General features: G+C 37.9%; 1 protein-coding gene across 2 annotated transcripts in view; it reads left to right on the top strand.

Annotated features, from left to right (window-relative positions):
* ATF6 (activating transcription factor 6) overlaps nucleotides 1-19,489 on the top strand; it is a 187,173-nt gene that overhangs the window by 50,789 nt on the left and 116,895 nt on the right. For both annotated transcript variants that reach the window (XM_038586263.1, XM_038586264.1), the window contains exons 10-12: nucleotides 10,600-10,731; nucleotides 17,199-17,312; nucleotides 18,436-18,535. In XM_038586263.1, the coding sequence (XP_038442191.1) occupies nucleotides 10,600-10,731; nucleotides 17,199-17,312; nucleotides 18,436-18,535 (346 nt within the window). The remainder of the gene's footprint in view (nucleotides 1-10,599; nucleotides 10,732-17,198; nucleotides 17,313-18,435; nucleotides 18,536-19,489) is intronic.

The raw sequence follows: 19,489 nt of genomic DNA, 5'->3' as shown, positions 1-19,489 counted from the left end.
AATTGCTGAGCACATTTTGCTGTATGAAATCATTATTGGCTGTAGGTTAAAAGTTACTGTATAACTTAAATGTCAGAATTCAAACCACCAAGTATACATGGTTTTGTTCAGCCAGATTTTAAAATGAAATCTAATTCAAGTTCTTGGCTAAAAGTACTTTCCACATTTATCAAAGTGACACATAAACTGAAGAAATACAATACATCTAAATAGCAGGTGTTACTGGATCTGGGCTTGCAGAGAGGAAATAGAGCTAAGGGCAGTCCTTCCCCCAAATCATCTCATTTATTTATACGTTCTTCAAAAAAATGTGCAGAGTAATTGGTTCTCTTTCCTTCCACCCTCTGTAGATTCCATCCTTGTTTTAAAAGATGGCTTAGAATCTGTCAAGTGCAGAGCTGAGTTTTGAGGGTGTAGAAAAATCTGTTGGTGTTTTTCTTTAGTTTTGGACTTCATGTGAGTTGTATGTTGGAAGGTTTACAAGGAGACCAGTGGCTTTAGCATTTATTGCTTGGCTACCCTTTGTCCCAGACTTGAGTTGTTAAAGGATTTGAAATCAGAAACCTACATCCTTTGCTAATTGCCTTCTTTACCTTGAATAAGTCACTATGTCACTTTGAAGATAAATGGAGGTCATGTAACTTCTGCTTTTTATCTTTTGAGAGAGGGTCCCTGAGAAACCAGGGCAGACAAGAAAGCCGTCCAAGTTTAAGGTGGGTACTGTGATGTTTTCTTTAGACTCCAAATCTTAGTATGTATGGTGTGTCTGAAGCAGCTTCCACAACCATCATTTCCAGTACTTAGTATATTCAAGTAGGACCCTGCTGTAGAAGTTGAACAAAACATAATGAAGGAATACATAGCTTTATATGTAGGGAAGGTCTAGCTTAATATTAAGATAGCTGTAGGATAGCTGGAACTTTTGATTGTAAGAAAATATATCTGTAATTATTCTATATCATTTAAACTAGGCAGTTGGCCATTAATGACTTATTTTCTATAGATTTGAGCTGTTTTGTCATTGCAGTAAGCATTTGAAACTTAAATATTTTAAAGGTCATTGTACAGATTTTTTTTTTAAAGATTTTATTATTTATTCATGAGAGACACAGACAGAAAGACAGAGACATAGAGGGAGAAGCGGACTTCTCGCAGAGAGTCTGATGTGGGACTCGGTCCCCAGACCTGGGATCACACCCTGAGAGCTGAAGGCTGACACTCAACTGCTGAGCCACCCCGGTGTACTTGTACAGATTGTTTTCAACTGAGTTATGGCCATTGTAGCATGTGTGAACTATGTGTGTGGTGTGCATTTAGATTTTGTGTTGTCTGTGTGTTCTGAACATAAATTGGCATCTGTATGTTCTGTCCACGGTCAATTTATCACAGTCCATGACCTCTGAGGAGCTAGAATTAGGGAATTACAGAGAATCCGTATGCCTTATATAGCTTTCTCTCTGAGCCCTTCTTAGTAAAGGAGCATTACTTGCTTTTGTTTTTCCTTCCTAGGTGGGTTTTATTGTTGTGAATTTGAAAATGTGAGATAGATGGAATTAAGACAGTTGGAAGAAAAGATGAATGAAAGAAAATTCTTTCCAGAATAATCTAGGTTGGCTCTATGTTGATATCATCTGTGCTTGGTTGGTAAAGGTAGTGGCTTTTTTGTTTGTTGTGTTAAGCTGTTTTTTTTTATCAAATACTAAGCAAACAAGCCTAAGCAATTTCTATAAATTCTCTCAGAACTATAAGGGACGGTGTTACTATCTCTGTTTTACAGATGAGGAGACTGAAATCATTACTGGTGTAATGATTATTTTATGGCTTGTCTGTTAATAATGTTGCAGAGCCAGGATTCAGAGTCTGCCTTTGAACCCTTGTCTTAATCACTAATAGAACCACTCAGGGGGGAAGAAGTTGGTATTTACAGATAGAAGGAGAGGAGTTTAGGATTCAATCCAATAATTTTACCCATCCCTTTAAAGCTTAGGATTGGCTGTGAAAGGAGGAGAAAATACTCATAAGTTGACTAGATTGATGTAAATATTACAGAAAAACTATTGCACTCAAATTTACAAGCATCTTTTTGACATTTAGAATGATCAGAGGGTGTCTTTCTCAAGTGAGAAGGTAACCAAAGAGTTGATTACACACAAACTTTTTATATTAAACATTGACTCCTTGACTTCAGCAATTAAGTATAGTGTATTAGTGATCTATTGCTATGTAACAGATCATAGCAAGGCTAAAGCAAGGCTTGGATCAACATTTACTTTGCTAAAGCATCTGTGGTTTGGACAGGACTCAGTAGAGACAGCTCTTTGCCCCTCACCATGGAGTCAACTGGGGTTGGGTTCATGGACCACTTTCAAGATGGCTTGCTCATGCATCATTGCCAGCAGATTGGTGCTGGCTTCCACTGAGACCACCGGGTGTTGAGCCAGGGTTCTTCATTCTTCTTCATCTAGGCCTCTCCACAAGCTGCTTGGCTTTCCTCTTAGTTTAGTGGCAGGGTTCCAAGAATGAGCATCACCTATTAGAAGAGTGCTTACTTTATAGTTGTTCATTGAATGAGTGAAAGGATCTCGTGCTGTTTTCTTGCTCATGTTGGCTCACTTGGCAAACTGCCACTGCAAAGTACATGTTTCTTCTCATGGTCTGGTAATCCCTGGTTCTGAGAACTGCTATTTAGAAGGTTTTTAAAACTTGATTTAAAGATTTATTTCTTTATTCAGTCTCATTTTCTAAACAGAAAATTACTCCCAGTTATTATCAGCCTGCAAAAATCATCTGTGAACCTTTCAATAAACAGAAAAAACTTCTTTAATATTGGGAGAACTCCCTTGAGAACTTTTTGTCTTTAGCCTCAGTTGCAATGAAAATTAACATAATTTCCTGTTCCTGGATCTGGAGATGGTATAATAATGAGTTCACCACCTGCCATTCTTGAGTTGTGAGTTAGTGTCCCTAAAATGAAGACCTGGATTTTTCTCTTGACATGAGGCAGAATGGTACATAAATTTCATCTGTTTGTTATTTAGAAAAGAGAAATAGCTCTTCTCTGAGCTAAGCATTGTCCTAGAACACAACAGAGGTCCGTGTACTCCTTAACTTATATTCTAGTGAGGACAGACTGACATTAAACATTTACTGACAAGTAAATATAATGATACAGTTGTAGTTTCTTTGAAGGAAGGGATAAACTGTGGTAGAGTGAATGATTTTACAAGTGGGAGGGTGGTTGTTGGAACTGTAGTTTTAAATAGTGATCATAGTAAAGTAGACATTTGAACTAAGGCTTAAAGAGAGGGCTAACCATATAGATATGTGGAAGATATGTGGGGAAGAGCATTCCTGGCAGAGGGAATAGCCAATGCAGAGGCCCTAGGGTGGAGGTATGTCTTGCATGTTCAAGGATAAGCAAAGAGGTCAGGGTGGCTGAATTGAAGTGAGCAAGGTGGGGAGTAGTAGGTGATGATGCCAGAGAGGTAAGATGGAGAGAGGGGTCAAGTTTTGTGAGGCTTTGGTCATTTTCAGCTTTGGGGCTTTTACCACAGTAGAAATGGAGAGCTGTCTGAAGGTTTGGACAGAGAAGTGACATAATAATCTGACCCAGATTTTGAAGCAGTTCAAAGAAGCCTGGCAGGCAGAAAGACAAGCTGTGCCACTAACTGCTTTGTGTCATCCTTGGGACACATAGCACTTTTTGATTTATAAAAAAACATGTTCACATCTCTCCTCTCCTTTCACTTGAATCTTTGGAATATTGTGAAATATTTGTTATTTTTTCTATTTTACACACGAGGAATTGGAAGGTCAGAGAGGGTAACCAACTATTCCAAGGCTCCTCAAGTGGGGAGTCTCAGAGCCACACCTTGAACCCAGATCTCTTGACTCCAAATTTTGTGCTTTTCCCACCATCCCACATTAAAACTGGAAGAACTCCATGCTCTTTTCAGCTTCAAGTGATTTCAAGTTTGGTGGGTGGTTCTCAGATCAACAGAGCAGTAGCAGCATGTGGGTTTCTTTGGGAGATGAAAACCAATTTGATTCTTACCTTCTGAGACAGCTTGAATTTAAAATTGTTTTACTTGTACCATAAGAAAGCAGGTTTGCAAAGGGTAGAATAGATTTGGAAATGTTCTTTTTTAAAAAAATTCAGCTACTTGGTATGAAAATTGGTTATCTGAAATCATTTCTTAATAATTAAGTGGCATCACAGATAATCAAACAGTTGCTGGCTTTTAGAATTTTGTAAATGAAAAAGTAAAGTAACAATTCTTATACTTTTTTAAGACTTTTGGGGAAATTGAAATTGTGTTTTTATCAATCCATGCTTTCAGGCCTGTTGGCCCATGACATGTGTAAGGTTTACTGGTGTAATGATTATTATTATTATTATTTTTTGGTGTAATGTTTATTTTATGGCTTAAAACGCTTGTAATTCTTGTGGAGTAACATAGTTCTGATCATAGAGACGTGGGGACTTTTGTTTTCTTAATATTTATTAGTGTATTTAAAAATACAGAATAGAACCTAATTTAAGCTAATCATGAAAAGTTTGATTAGATTGTTTCATTAATGTTGTGAACTATAAACAGTCATTGCCTTTATTACACTACCCTTCCTGTGACTCTGAGCCATCTCTTTGTATTAATTAGAAATTCAGTTTTTCCAGAATTAACAAAAAGGATCATTGAATGATGCTAAAATACTCATGCCAAGAATCTAAAAGTTCACATGAACAATTTTCTTCTATTCTTTTGTACATTTGGCTACTGTCAGATTCCTTGTTAATATTCATGGTGTCATCGCTTCTCGGCCTTTTGGCTAAGATCAAGTGTAATATTCATGGTGTCACAATTGTACCTAAGACAGTCTTGAATTTTGGCAGTGAAATAAAGTTCCTCTTTCATGTCTTTCAAATATTAATGAAAAACAAGGGAAATAGAATTCTGCAGTTATTCTGATGGTTTAAAATTAGTTTCTGTGGGTCATTTCATAGGGTTCAAGCATTTATAGTTTTTTTTTTTTTTTTGAGCTGAATTGTACAGTTGGCTTGTCTGTAATTTAGCTTAAGGGAAATTTCATTTTAAGACTTAAAAAAAAATCTACAAGGAATGGGCAACCAAATGACAACCACCACCAAGAAAAAAGTAAGTGAAAAAACTTTAGGAGATTCTTTACAAAATTTCTTATTATGTTACCTTTTCAAAATACATTCTGGGCAAGTGGGTAGACAGAGACTAACAAACGGTAGAAGTTACTAGAATACTAAGGTTAAATTGTCATTACACTGTGGTAAGCATTACTTATGTGGGCAGCAGTGAAAAATAGTGATCACTTAGGAGCCAAGCCAGTCAACATCAAAAGTGATTTCCAGCAAGTGTAGCTGCTGAATGACTGTGGTGCAGATCACCTACAGATGGAATCAACTAAAGTGATAAACTCAAGACATTTGTTTGGAACAGCCATAAATTGTGAATTGAAATGCCTGTCTTCATCGTAGTACAAACAGCTTACCAAAAGAACAATGGTCAGTAGAAAGGCTCTTTTAAACACATCGAAGTATTAATAATGCTGAACTAATTTACTTTATAAATCATTCATAAACCAGACAGATGTCCACTTTTGATTATACCCTTCCACATACCTCCTGTCTGATCCCCCAGCCTTTTCCCCAGTCTGTCCACTTCTGTTGGAATCATTGTGAAAAATGTGTAACTTTAAGGGAATGAGATAGGAAAGATGTGAAAGACAAGATTATTTAAAGTGGTGGTTTTCAAACATTTGAGTGTGTCAGTCACTTAGACATCTAGTTGAAACATAGAGTTGTCGGACACCATTCCCAGACTTTCTGAGTGAGTAGGAGTGGGGTGGGGCCTGAGAATTTGCATTTCTAACATGCTGCTGCTTCAGGTACCAGACCTTTGAGAATCACCGTTAGAGGAAGGTGCTTTCTGATCCAGAAAAACTAATCAACTGTGTTAATTGCTACTTGACAGTAGGATTCAAAGAAACACAAATGAAATTACTTCTAGAAGCCATAGCAGCACTTTGGCAGTTAATTGTGAGAGTAATCAAGGGATACTCCTTTTTATTTTTATTTATTTTAAAGATTTTATGTATTTATTCATGAGAGACAGAGAGAGAGGCAGAGACACAGGCAGAGGCAGAGGGAGAAGCAGGCTCCATGCAAGGAGCCCTGATGGTGGGACTCGATCCTGGATCCCAGAATCACGCCCTGAGCTGAAGGTAGATGCTCAACTGCTGAGCCACTGAGGCATCCCGGGATACTCCTTTTTAAAGGCTTATACTCCCTGGCCAGGACATAGGAAAGCAGGGCAACTGTTCTAGTAATCCTCTGTTTTTGAAATAGTCTAGGTAACTAGGAGATCATTGTAATACCAATTTTTAAAAGAAAGAAGGTAGATTCCATTAGGTCAGGGAATTTAACAATCATAGGGAAGATTCTGATACAGAAAGGGATATGATAGAGGTGCCTGGTTGGCTCAGTCAGTAGAGCAATGTGACCCTTGATCTTGGAGTTATAAGCTTGAGCCCCACATTGAATGTAGAGATTATTTTAAAATAAAATTTTTAGAAAGAGGGAGGGAAAGAGAGAGAGAGAAATAGAGAAAGAGAGAGGAAGGGAGGGAGGGATATGTTATCCGAAAGCCAAAATTAAAACAAGAACAAAACATGGTAGGTTTGTTTTTGTGCCTTGAATAAATTGCTAGACTAAGTAAGTGATACTGTGGCAGGCAAGGCCATCTATGATCTACCTTGCGTTACCATTCTGGTCCCCTTTCTTTACTCCTCTCTCTGAGATGATCTCCTCCTCACTGTGTCCACCCACATACCCTCTCCTGCTTTACTTGCAGTTCTCTGAGCAAAACATGCTCTCTTATACCTGAGCGCATTTTTCATATTCTGTTCCATCTGTATGGAATGCCTTTCCTCACTTTCTCTTCCTTTTCCACCTGTTTATTTACTGCTTTTCATTTAAGATTGTGAGATTAGATGCCTTAGCTGTATGCTTCCATAGCATTCAGCATTAACCTTTATTATGACATTAATCACTCTATTATCTTTTATCTGTATAACAACACCCTCACATACATATGCACTATAATTTGATTTTTACCTTTTTAAAAATCTTGAAAATGCTTTTTATTTTTTTAATTTAGTTATTTTTTCAGAGGGAAGGAGGGGCGGGGGCAGAGGGAGAGCGAGTCACAGAATCCCAGGAAGGTTTCATGTCCAGCATTGAGCCAGAAGCAGGGCTTGATCCTATAGTCTTGACATCGTGACCTGAGTTAGAATTAAGAGTTGGACCCTCAACTGATTGGGCCACCCAGGCACCCCTATTTTTTTTTTTTTTTATCTTCCAGTCTTTACTATTGTATATGGTTCCTGGAACATAATAGATATTTAATGAGTGTTGAATAAATAATTAGTCATTCTGAGGAATGTTGTCAACATCATGGAGTTCCAGTCTTAGGTCCAAACCTTGCTTCTTTAATTACTTAGAGCATGACTTTGTGCAGATTATTTATATTCTTTGAGCCTCAACTTATACGGTCTTCATTTCCTAATAAATAGTAGGTGTGCAAAAAATGGCAGCTACTGTTGTACTGTATTTGCATCTTAGAACATTTAACAGTCTTGCAATATCTGTATGGTTAAGATGGGAAATTTTGGACTATGTGATATAATTAATTCAGAAGTGGTGAAACTTATATTTTTATAAGGCTGTCTTTAGGGGCATGCTCCATAGCTCAATTTCTTTGTTCTGTGCTTTTTAGTATTTAAATAACGGCTCAGTTGAGGATGTTGATGGCATGCTGATCCTTGCTTAGAAGGAAAATTTCTTTTGCTAATTAGGATCCTAGAACTTCTTGACTGGGTAGTAGACAAAGTGATATTTAAAAAAAAATTGATGTAAATTATTCAACTGGGATCAAAACCTCAATTATGTAAATTTAGAATTGAAAATGGGAGAGGAAGGGAAAAGAAAATAATCGTTCAAAATCTGTGTGTGAGGAAGATTGGGATTTTGATTAAAGCAGGCTCAATATAAATAACATATGGTGTAACTGTCAACAAAGCCTGGGTGATATTAGACTGTATCAGAGGAAGAATAGTATCTAGAATGTGGGAATGAATTAATCTGTTCCATCCTGGCTCGTCATAGCACCTGAGAAGTGCTGTAGTCAGTTTTGGACACCACTTCTGAGAGGCATATTGATAGGAGAGAGGCCAAACATACTGAAGGGACCTGAGACTATGCTTCAAAAAAGAACATGTGGAAAAAACCATAGTTTTGAGAAAGAAAGTGTGCATGGGGGGTAGGGGTGGTATATTAGATGTCTTTGGATATGGGAAGGAGGCTTGCTTGGGCTTCTTCTGAATAGCCACAGAGCCCAGAACTAGAACCAAAGGGTAGAATTTACAAAAAAGCACATTTCTAGTTAAAATAAAGGGAAACGCTTTTCACAGTCAAGGTGGTGGAAGCCCTCGTAGTCACTGGAGGGGTGGAGGGAGTACTTGTATGAACAGGGATGTTATTTCGCGGATGTGTCACTAATATAGTGGAGGTGTTGAATTAACCAAGATCCTGTAAACAGAGGAGAAAGTTCTTAACTTTGTTTTGTTTATAACATACATTGTGTGTGTGTGTGTGTGTTTTTTTTTTTTTAAGATTTTATTTATTCATGAAAGACACAGAGAGAGAGAGAGAGGCAGAGACACAGGCAGAGGGAGAAGCAGGCTCCATGCAGGGAGCCCGACATGGGACTCAATCCCGGGTCTCCAGGATCACGCCCTGGTCTGAAGGTGGCGCTAAACATCTGAGCCACCCGGGCTGCCCTATAGCTTACGTTCTTAAGTAGAATGTTTGGCACCACACTCTGAAAGATTTAAAAGTAAAATCTTTTTCAAAGAAGTAAGTTGCAAAAATTCTGCAGTTATCATCACACTCTGTCTTACCTACAAAGTTATTATCTACTACTTCTCTCCTATTTTCTAAAAAATGTACCAAGCTGAGTTTTCCTAAGTTTGGTTAGAGACTCTACCAAGGCCTTTTCCCTTTTCTGGGGCAAGGTTCATGTTGTTTGTGACCAGTCAGATAAACATTGTATCTGAAAAATAGAATGGTACAGAATGTATCCTCAGTTGTAGCAAAATTAAATGTCCCACAAGGCTGGTAATTTGGTGGGACACCTTTGAAACATTTACAGCAGGTCTTAGGTGCTACAGCATACTGTATGAAGACAACCGGGTAGCGATTCTGGGGTGGGGTGGGGGGAAGAACCTAGGAGAATAGGAAATAAACTAAGAGATCAGAAGAAGATTCTAGGGAGAGGTACTTGCTACTTGGTTTCCCTAGCACTTCTTTCCCCAGACTTGGAGGCAAACTGCCCTGCTCTGAGAAACTCCTTTTCTTTTAGAACCACAGGGCCCTTAATTGTGACCCGCTTTCATCAGCCTTTCTTCCCTCTACCTCTTCATCCCTCTCAGTAGAATCTGGCATCATTTTTGTGTTTCCCTAAGGAAATTACCTTTGTGTTTAATTTCAAGAAGATTAGAATAAGTGTAAATTGTGTGCGTGGCATTATAAAATAAAGTGTACACACAAAATATCTTATTGGTGAGCCAAATCTCCAAGCCCATGATTAGCTAGTTAAAAGTGTTAAATAACTCTTGCAGTATTTACTATTTATATATGTGTGTGTGTGTGTGTATCTGTTTGCTAGCTGCAAATACTTAATGCCCACCATGAGGACACACACTGACAAATGAAGGTATGGGGGGAAGATGGGAAGAAAAAAGGAAATAGGAAATTTTTATATGTAAATAAAAATAGAAGTATTTTTTAAAATAATTTTTTGTGGGGTGCCTGAGTGGCTCAGTCGGTTAAGCATCCAACTTGGTTTCAGCTCAGGTCATGATTTCAGGGTCATGATATTGAGCCCCCATGTTGGGTTCTGCATTCTGTGGGGAGCCTGCTTAAGATTTTCTCTCTTCCTCTTCCCCTTTCCCCCACTTGTGTGTGTGCTCACTCTCTTTTTCTTTCTAAAATAAATAGATAAATCTTTGAAAAAAAATTTTTTTGTTACCTGTATTTGATCACCTGCCTGCTGGGATTTGGCTGTTCATAAGGAGAAAAGTTCCAATTTCATTTGAAGTGTTCTCTTGTTGAAAATATCAGTTTACAGCATCCAGGAGGACTTTATATTTCAGATATTATCTGAATTTAAAATTTGTTTATGTGTATGTTTTACTTATTTATACTTTATATACATATGTAATTATAGAGTTTTTAAAGCATACTGTTTAAGTACTGATACTGTTTAAGCAGTTTAAAAATGAGGTACTTTTAGACTAATGAAAACTATTCTCAAAATTGTTCTTTATATGTACAGGATGCCAGGTGAGGGATTTGACCAGAGCAATGTGCTGTTTTGTCTTCTGTGCCTACCCTTCATGCTGTATGCATGAACCTAGGAAGGAATTTGAGATTGCTTTAGAGCTAATGCAGCTTGCATATATGTGACATATTTTTATTTCAATTATTGTTCCACTTTTTAAAATTTTCAGCATGTTGGAACAGGATTCCAGGAGAAAGAATCCTAGTGTGAACCCTGCAAATCAAAGGAGACATCTTCTAGAATTTTCTGCTAAAGAGGTGGAAGACACATCAGATGGTATCATCCAGAAAAACAGCTACAGGTTAGAAGATGGCATGTCTCTGTCTATTAAAATGATTTAATGAAACTGCCACAGGGCATTAGTAGTATAATTTGACACCTAAATTGTTTATGCACAGTTTTAATATGTCAAACAAACAAGTTATGGAGGCCCTTAATACATTTTACTGTTAAGATCAGTTGTAAGAATAAATTTACTCTTTAAAACCTTTCCCAATTTTGGAATTCTTACAGAGGTGTGACCTTAAAATCTCCAGTTGTGTACTAATAGGAGGCACATACAGTGTACACACAGTGTATTATACATAATGTTTTTTAATAGTTTTTTATCTATCATACGGTTACACGTATAGTGTACGTAACAGTATTCATCCTGTGATGAATATGACCTGGTGGAATGATATGGGTGAACCTGTGTGCAGTCCTTTGATCTAATTGTTTATATTTACTTATTGTGATCTTTGTTGGATCTCCCTCCCTTGTTATAGTTTATCATTGTCTTAATAAATTTCTTGCCAGTATAGCTTGCCAGTAGTAAAAGACTTAAAACTTAATGAAAAGACAAGATCTATATTATGTAAACTAGAAGAAGGTTATAATGGACATTTTCAGAGCTGTATTCTTTTTTTTTTTTAAATATTTTATTTATTCATGAGAGACAGAGAGAGAGAGAGAGGCAGACACACAGGCAGAGAGAGAAACAGACTCTCTGTGGTGAGCTTGATGTGGGACTTGATCCCGGGAACCCGGGATCACACCCTGAGCCAAAGGCAGACGCTCAACCACTGAGCCACCCGGGCGTCCCAAGCTGTATACTTTTTGATAAACATTTTCCTCTGTTATTTGGAATTTTTATTAGAGCCAAGTGAAGCGAAGTCCTTAAGTAACAAAGCAAAGGGAGGTCACGGTGTGGCAATGATTGCACAATATAATGCTTGAGAATCATTAAAGATTTGTTTACTTATAACTCTGTAAGGTCCTACAGTCCAAGAGCCATAGGGGAATCATTTTTTTAAATTTTTACTGTGACAGCCATATTACTGAATAAAATTATTACCATAGTCCTGTGGGCTTGTGTCCTTTTAACCTTCCTCGAAAAAAATGCTAGTTTTCATTTTTTTGGGAATCTGCAGTGTGTAGAGTACTATGTTAAGCGTGGTGGAGAATCCAAAGAATTCTATGGCAGTAAGTGTAATGCAGCATACAATGTGATGGATGCTATAATATTGGAAAATATTATATAGCATTTCTTGGTTTTCTTTAACATGCCAAATTTAGCCATACTTCTGAAATAGTGATCTTAGTGCTCACTTAACATTGAATATTGCTGGAGTTTAATAGTATCTTTCATTTTACTAAATGGTTTGTCCAAGATTGCCCTACATGTTCTACATGTAATTTTGAGTTCTGTTGTCCACATGAGATCCACCAAAACTTAGATTTTAAATTTTAAAAGTCTTTGGATTTATGAGATTTGAGAATGTGCACTTTAGGTGCGTATTGCTGTTGTTAAAAAGTTGAACAAGTTATTGATTAAATACTTGAGATTATAGTTCAGATAGCCTTTACAAGAATATTATTTTGAACTAAATAAATACAAAGCCTTCATCTCTTTGTCTGTGGTAGATAAGGTGGAAAGCATAGTGCTCTGATCATCCTAGTTCAACCTAGATGTTTGATGACCCTCAGACTGTAATTTATCAGCTTTCACAGTAGTATAGAAATGCAGGCCATTTGCTCTTCCCCACCCCACAGTCACCATTGCCTATGCTGGGTTACTGGTCTTGGTAAATATGGAAAAGATTATAGATTCTTGGCTACATGCAAATCTCTTGAAATATCTAAGGTTATTATTAAGCAGCTTGGGAGATTCAAGTAGGTATCAGTTCATCAATTTTATATTCTTACTTTTATCATCATAAATTCTGAATAAAAGATACCAGAAATGTTTGTGCAACATTTGAAAGCAACAAATGCAATTAAAAAAAATTTTTACTTATTTATTCATGAGAGACACACAGAGAGAGGGAGAGACACAGGCAGAGGGAGAAGCAGGACCCTGGGACTCGATCCCAGGACCCTGGGATCATGACATGAGCTGAAGGTAGAGGCTCAACCACTGAGCCACCCAGGTTGCCCCTACAAGTGTGTTTTGAACTGATTTTTAGATAGTTTATTTATATACAGCCATGATACTTTATTTATTTTTTAATGCACTTTTTATTGTGTTTCATTTTTTAGGAGAATTATAAGAACTGGTTCAAATAAAAAAGGAGTAGATTATAATCCCATAATATATAATATTGCATTCTCCTAGCATTTAGAAATTAACTGCATATGTGTTTTCAGTTTCAGAAATGTGTGGTTTATAATAAGATGCCATATAATTTGTCAACCAAACTGGGACAGTTTTTAAAGAATGAAAGGTAGTGCTGAGTAATAATTACATCAGGACATCAGGCATAGCTAGATCCAGGACTTAGATAAATGAGAAGGGATGGTACATAGAAGGCATCATCCAGAACCTGCCTTTATTCCAGGAACTCTCATTAAGTCTGCCCCCCAGCACTGTCCTTTACTTAAGTGATTTGTTTGCTGAAATGGTATCTTTATCGATATGAAATAGTTTGCAAGCAGCCTAGAACTCTGACCATCTCAGGAATAGTGTGGATCTGATTGTCTCCAGATGCATGTTGGCTTAGATTCTTTCTTTTCTTTTCCCTTCAGCTCTAACCGGTTCCTTTTCTGGTATTTCTCCTATCAGATTCTTTCTTTTTTCTTTTTCCTTTCCTTTTTCCTTTCTTTCCTTTCCTCTTCTTAGAGTATTTTTGGCTGATAGAACAAAGCCAGTTCACACAGATGCATAGAAGTCATTATACTAGGGTTTATTACATGGAAATGAAATTATATATCAAAAATATATCCTCAAAAGTAATTTTAGACTTCTCTGATGGATAGTAGCATTCATATTTTTTTAAGTATGAAGACCTGATTTTTTAAACTAAGGCAAATGTGACAGGTTTTTGTTCTTTTTTTTTTTTTTTTTTTTTTAAGTATAGCAAACAGCCTCCTCTTGTAGGCATTTAGAATTTACCCAGTACAATGAAGTTTTTTTTCCTTCTCCCTCAACACTTAATTTTAGGGTGATATGTGTGCAGTTACTACCTGTGTACCACCATCTCTATGTTATTCTAAACAATGTAACTCTCAGAGGCAGAGGTGAGGACATGGAAGATGTTCTGGTGCAACTTGCAGGAAAGAATCATATGTATGCCCTCAGCTGTTGTTTTTTCTATTGTATGTGGCATCCATAGAAGTCTGTAACTTTTTTCTTGAAGTTAGTTTTCCAGTCTACCAAAATTATTTTTCTCAGGGAGGCCAGTTATTTCAGTGTTGCCAAATTCAGTGGAAACTTCTGTCTTCATCTTGATCTTTTCCTCTGGCGCTGTGTGGATTCCTCCTTCCTTAAACATTCTTCCTTTGTGTTGCTACATTTTTCAGTTTCGCTTTTTCCATGGGCCTCGTTTTCAGTCTTCTCTCTGGCCTCCTCCTTTATTTAAATCTCATCCTCTGGAACTGTGGACTTTCTGGTTTTCTTTCTGCTTATGTGACTCATCCATAATTTAGCACACACTCCATATCTCCATATCCTGACAACTCCCAACTTTGTTTCTCATCCAGACTTCTCTCCTGAGTCTCTAGACTGCTCTTCCCAATAGTTTCCTTGATCTCTCTCTCTTTTTTAACATTTCAAACTTAGCACATGCAGAGCAGAACTCTGTGTTCATCCTTTAGCTGCTTCTCAGCAACAGTCTTCCTCATTCTCTGTTGTTTAAGCCAGAAGCCCTGATTCCTCCCTTTTAACAAGTGTGGTTGATACTCTTTCCAAAAAGTATCTTGCATTGGTTCACTGCTCTCCATCTTCACTGCCAGCACCTTGGTCCTATTTTCAGCTCTTGCCTGGATTATAGCTCTCTCCAGACTGGTCTCCCAGCTTCCCCTGTAGCCTCTATCGAATCCAGTTTTGGTACAATGGCAGGGTGCAGGCATACACTGAAATACATCACTTCTCTCAATAACCTTCTGTGAGCTTTTCATTACATTTACATTTAGTGATGCCTTATCATAATCTGGTCTCTTTCTTTTTTATTTATTTATTTTGTTAAAGATTTTATTTATTTATTCATGAAAGACACAGAGAGAGAGGCAGAGACACAGGCAGAGGGAGAAGCAGGCTCCCTGCAGGGACTCGATCCCAGGACTCTAGGATCACACCCTGAACCTAAGGCAGACGCCCAACCACTGAGCCACCCAGATGACCCTGGTCTCTTTCTTTTTTAAAAGATATTATTTATTTATTTGAGAGAGAGAGGGCGAGTGTGAGGGGCAGAGGCAGAGGGAGAAGCAGACTCCCCACTGAGCAGGGAGCCTGACGTGGGGCTCGATCCCAGGACCCTGGGGTCATGACCTGAGCTGAAGGCAGACGCTTAACCTACTGAGCCTACTGAGATCAGGCGCCCCCTGATCTCTTTCTTTCTTTCTTTCTCTCTCTCTCTCTCTCTCTCTTTCTTCTATCTTTCTTTCAAGGTTTTTTATTTATTTGTTAATGAGAGACACAAAGAGAGAGAGACAGTCAGAGATGCAGGCAGAGGGAGAAGCAGGCTCTATGCAGGGAGCCCAACGTGGGACTCGATCCCAGGTCCCCGGGATCACACCCTGGGCTGAAGGTGGCACTAAACCACTGAGCCACCCGGGCTGCTCTTTCTAACCTCGCCTTTGTGCCTCCCTCACTTGCTCACTATTCTGCAGCTTGTGTGTGGTCTTTAAATAGGTGGAAGCCACCGTCTCCCTACCTGCGTCTGTCTTAGAACACTCTTTCCCCAGTTTCTGTAGTACTGGTTTCTCATCCTTTGCCTTGACTTAAATACCATCTCCTCAGAACTATTTCATCTAAAGTAGGTACTGTATTGGTTTTCTATTTCTAGTTAGACTCTTTCTTTTCTTTTTTTTAAGATTTTATTTATTTATTCATGATAGACATAGAGAGAGAGAGAGAGAGAGGCAGAGACACAGGCAGAGGGAGAAGCAGGCTCCATGCCGGGAGCCCGACCTGGGACTTGATTCCGGGACCCCAGGATTGCGCTCTGGGCCAAAGGCTGGTGCTAAACTGCCGAGCCACCCAGGGATCCCGTAGACTCTTTCTTAATTTGGATTTATGTGTTTGTTTGTCCATCATTCCCCTTGTATTTCACCCATCTTTCCCTTTAAGGTCTTTGAGGACAGAGACTTCATTTTTCTTGCTCCCTGTCAGATTTCTAGCACAGTACCTAAACATAACTGGTATTCAGTAAATATTGGTTGAATGTATTAATGAAAACTGTGAGGCTAGTCATACCTAATTTTGTGTTTACATTTTTTTCTTTTTGAGTTTTAACTAAATGTCTAGTTTTCTAAATCTAGAGCATTGATTATAAAGAAATTCAAGACAGGGATCCCTGGGTGGCGCAGCGGTTTGGCGCCTGCCTTTGGCCCAGGGCACGATCCTGGAGACCCGGGATCGAATCCCACGTCAGGCTCCCGGTGTATGGAGCCTGCTTCTCCCTCTGCCTGTGTCTCTGCCCCCTCTCTCTCTCTCTCTCTCTCTCTCTGTGACTATCATAAATAAATAAAAAAAAATTAAAAAAAAAAGAAATTCAAGACAGATATAATATTTTTTATTGAGAAAGCTTGAAATAGTAGACTGAAGAGAATAAATAGCAATAGTGCCTCCAGCTCAACTTCTGATTTTCAGCTTTGGCTTTGCTCCCTCCGTAACACCATGGATATGGATTCAGTGTGACAGCTAGGAAAGTGTATTCTTTTTGAAGCTTATGGAGTAAATGGTTAATATTACTTGGGTGTTTTATTAGTGACTCGAATTGTTCCATGATTCTAAAATTTATATTCAACTTTTCAACACTTTTCACTTCTTTCCCACCAGATGTTTTATGCTTCACCTTACCCCTGCCACACACAGTTTTAAGGAAGCTTCAATTTTGTTATCACAGAATTGTGAATGACAACAAAACTTTGGTCCTATTCATATAATACCGTCTTTCCTGTCAGTCAATGGGTCGTACCCTCAACCCCCCCCCCCATTACTGTGTCACCTCTGTTGCAGCAGCACCATGTATGCCTTGAGCTCATTGAAGACGCAGACCATGTGTTGTTATTATTTCCTTAGCTTTTGGTACATAGTAATTGCTCAATTAATGGTGGCTGGATAAGTGTGAATTACCATGGCAAGTCTGCAGAAAATTGGAAAGGGGCATTTATGCTACATGGTCTATACTTCCTGCTTTTTTTATTGCATTTGTTTCTATCTTGTAGTATATCCTATTTACTATATTTTTTATTTCCATAAAAAGTTAATACTACTAATGATTTTCTTATAGCAAACTACTTAGGAATTTAAGACACAAAGGGATGTATTTTGTACATGTTTTTCAGATATGATCATTCTGTTTCAAATGACAAGGCCTTAATGGTGCTAAGTGAAGAACCACTACTCTATATTGCTCCACCTCCTTGTCAGCCCCTCATTAATACCACAGAATCCCTCAGGTGAGTGTTGTAGATTGTTAGAGAAATATCTGCATGGGTTAGCACCTAGAAAACTATTTGTTCAGATTAGTTAAGTGGCAGAGAGAAGCTCTGAATATTTGTTGGATGCCCATAGGCATATCATCAGTTGTCCAGTTTCCCCACCAGCCTGATAAACAAGGTGATGGGTCTATTTCATATGATAGTATTGGGGTTGCATGCTTAAATATATGCTTTATTTGAAAACTACAGAATGATTTTTTTTTTCAGAATGATATTAATATAAAAATTTGGGTTATTAGACTTGAAAGTGGTAGGTAACATTCATAGTAGAAGAAGGTGCCTTTTTCTTCAAGTTAGGAAGGTAACAATTTGAAGAGAAATGATTCTGGAGATATTTTCCCGTTTGAGCATGCTTTACCTTTCCTTATTTACTTTTCCCTTGGGAAATTTCCTGTGATTTTGGGTTCTGTCCTTGAATCTCAAAAATTGCTTCAGTTTTTTAAAGTAATAATCAACTATAATTAAGTAATAACAGTCTAACATCTTCACAACTGCTGTAAAAAGTAAGCACCATATATGGAACTTACATTTGAACTAGTGCTTTTCCTTATTTGCAGTGTTGGGAATTTTGGGTTATAGTGCATTGAAATTTGTTCCTCCCCGCAGCCCCCACCCCGAGCAGTTGAGTTTATTCTTTTCCTTCTCCCAGAAGAGCATGATTTTCAAAGGCTTTAATGCATCCATTTGCTGGTAGGTTTCTATAACTTATTAAATGCTCTTTAGCATCTCCAGTGTTGGTGTGTATATAGCCCAAGAGCAGAAATAGGAGATACTTTTTTTGTGAGAAAAACAAAACCAAACAAAAACAACTTTGTGTTCAGTATTTATATTTGGAAGCTATTTTAGCATGGGTTTAAAAATTTTTTTGAACTCATGATTGAGGGAGGCTACTGTATGAAAATGCACGTTGTATTAAAAATAACATTATTGTCTTAGCTTTTTCAGATTGAAAAGGACTATTAAATCATCAGGCACTAGGGTTGCTATTTGGAACCTATAGAATAGGATTAAATTGATTTTTAACCAAAGGTGAGACATTTATTTCTATGAAGTATGTTTAATTAACTAAGCTGTTTTATAGGTTAAATCATGAACTTCGAGGATGGGTTCATAGACATGAAGTGGAAAGGACCAAGTCAAGAAGAATGACGAATAATCAGCAGAAAACCAGAATTCTTCAGGTTTGTTTCTTTTGTCTTTGAACAATGGTTGGCATATTTGTTGGACATCTTCCCTCAGATGAATTACTTTATTCCCTGAAAAATTTGGAAAACTTGAACTTAGTCACTTCCCACTGCTATCTCCTGCTTCAGATGCAGCTGTCCATGCCACTGAAGTCCTCCTCCCGCGTTTTATAGCACCAATAGTTCTTGCTCGGGCATGGTGCTCTTTCCTGCTCTCTCCCTCAAAGTTACTTTCAAGCCAGGGGCTCCCATGCATGGACATCTTTGTCAAGTGTTTTTGGCACAAGTGGTATGGTAGATGGTACTGTTTATCTTCTCTGTTCTTAGAGCTTTTCAGAAAGAGGGTGTTGAAACATAGGGCAGCTTAGAAGTGGAGGCACATCTTCATGGAGAGTATTTTTGAGCTTAGACATGAGGGACGACTGGCTACAGGTAAATGACAGTTCTTATTTAGAATCTATTTAATTGGACTTCCATCCTTTTTTTTTTTTTTAAGATTTCATTTTTAAGTAATCTCTATTCCCAAGTTGGGGCTCAGACTTAACAACCCTGAGATCAAGAGTCACATGGTCTACCTACTGAGCCAGCCAGTCTCCCCAGGTGGGCTTCCACTAGTTAGTGTTGTTTACCACAAAGCACCATTTGTAGTCATTCCATCATTCAACAGATACTCTTTATTCTGAAGCACTTAGACTAGCAACTGGCACATTCCAAGCTCCCAATAAACATTATCTATGGTAGTAACAATGAGTCAGGTATGGTTCTAGATCCTGGGGATTTGGTAGTGAGTATGATAAAATCCCTGCCTTCCTGGAACTTACATCCTGGTGGGAGAGATAAGCAATAAACAACTAAAGTGAAAGATAAATACTGTATGATCTCACTTATATGGGGAATCTATTAAAAAAATGAAAACAAAAACTGAACTCTTGATACAGAGAACAAATACTG

Source organism: Canis lupus, chromosome 38, assembly GCF_011100685.1.
Source record: "Canis lupus familiaris isolate Mischka breed German Shepherd chromosome 38, alternate assembly UU_Cfam_GSD_1.0, whole genome shotgun sequence".
Taxonomy (NCBI): domain Eukaryota; kingdom Metazoa; phylum Chordata; class Mammalia; order Carnivora; family Canidae; genus Canis; species Canis lupus.
The sequence above is the reverse complement of the archived record's forward strand: the minus strand, read 5'-3'. Positions and strand labels throughout refer to the sequence as shown.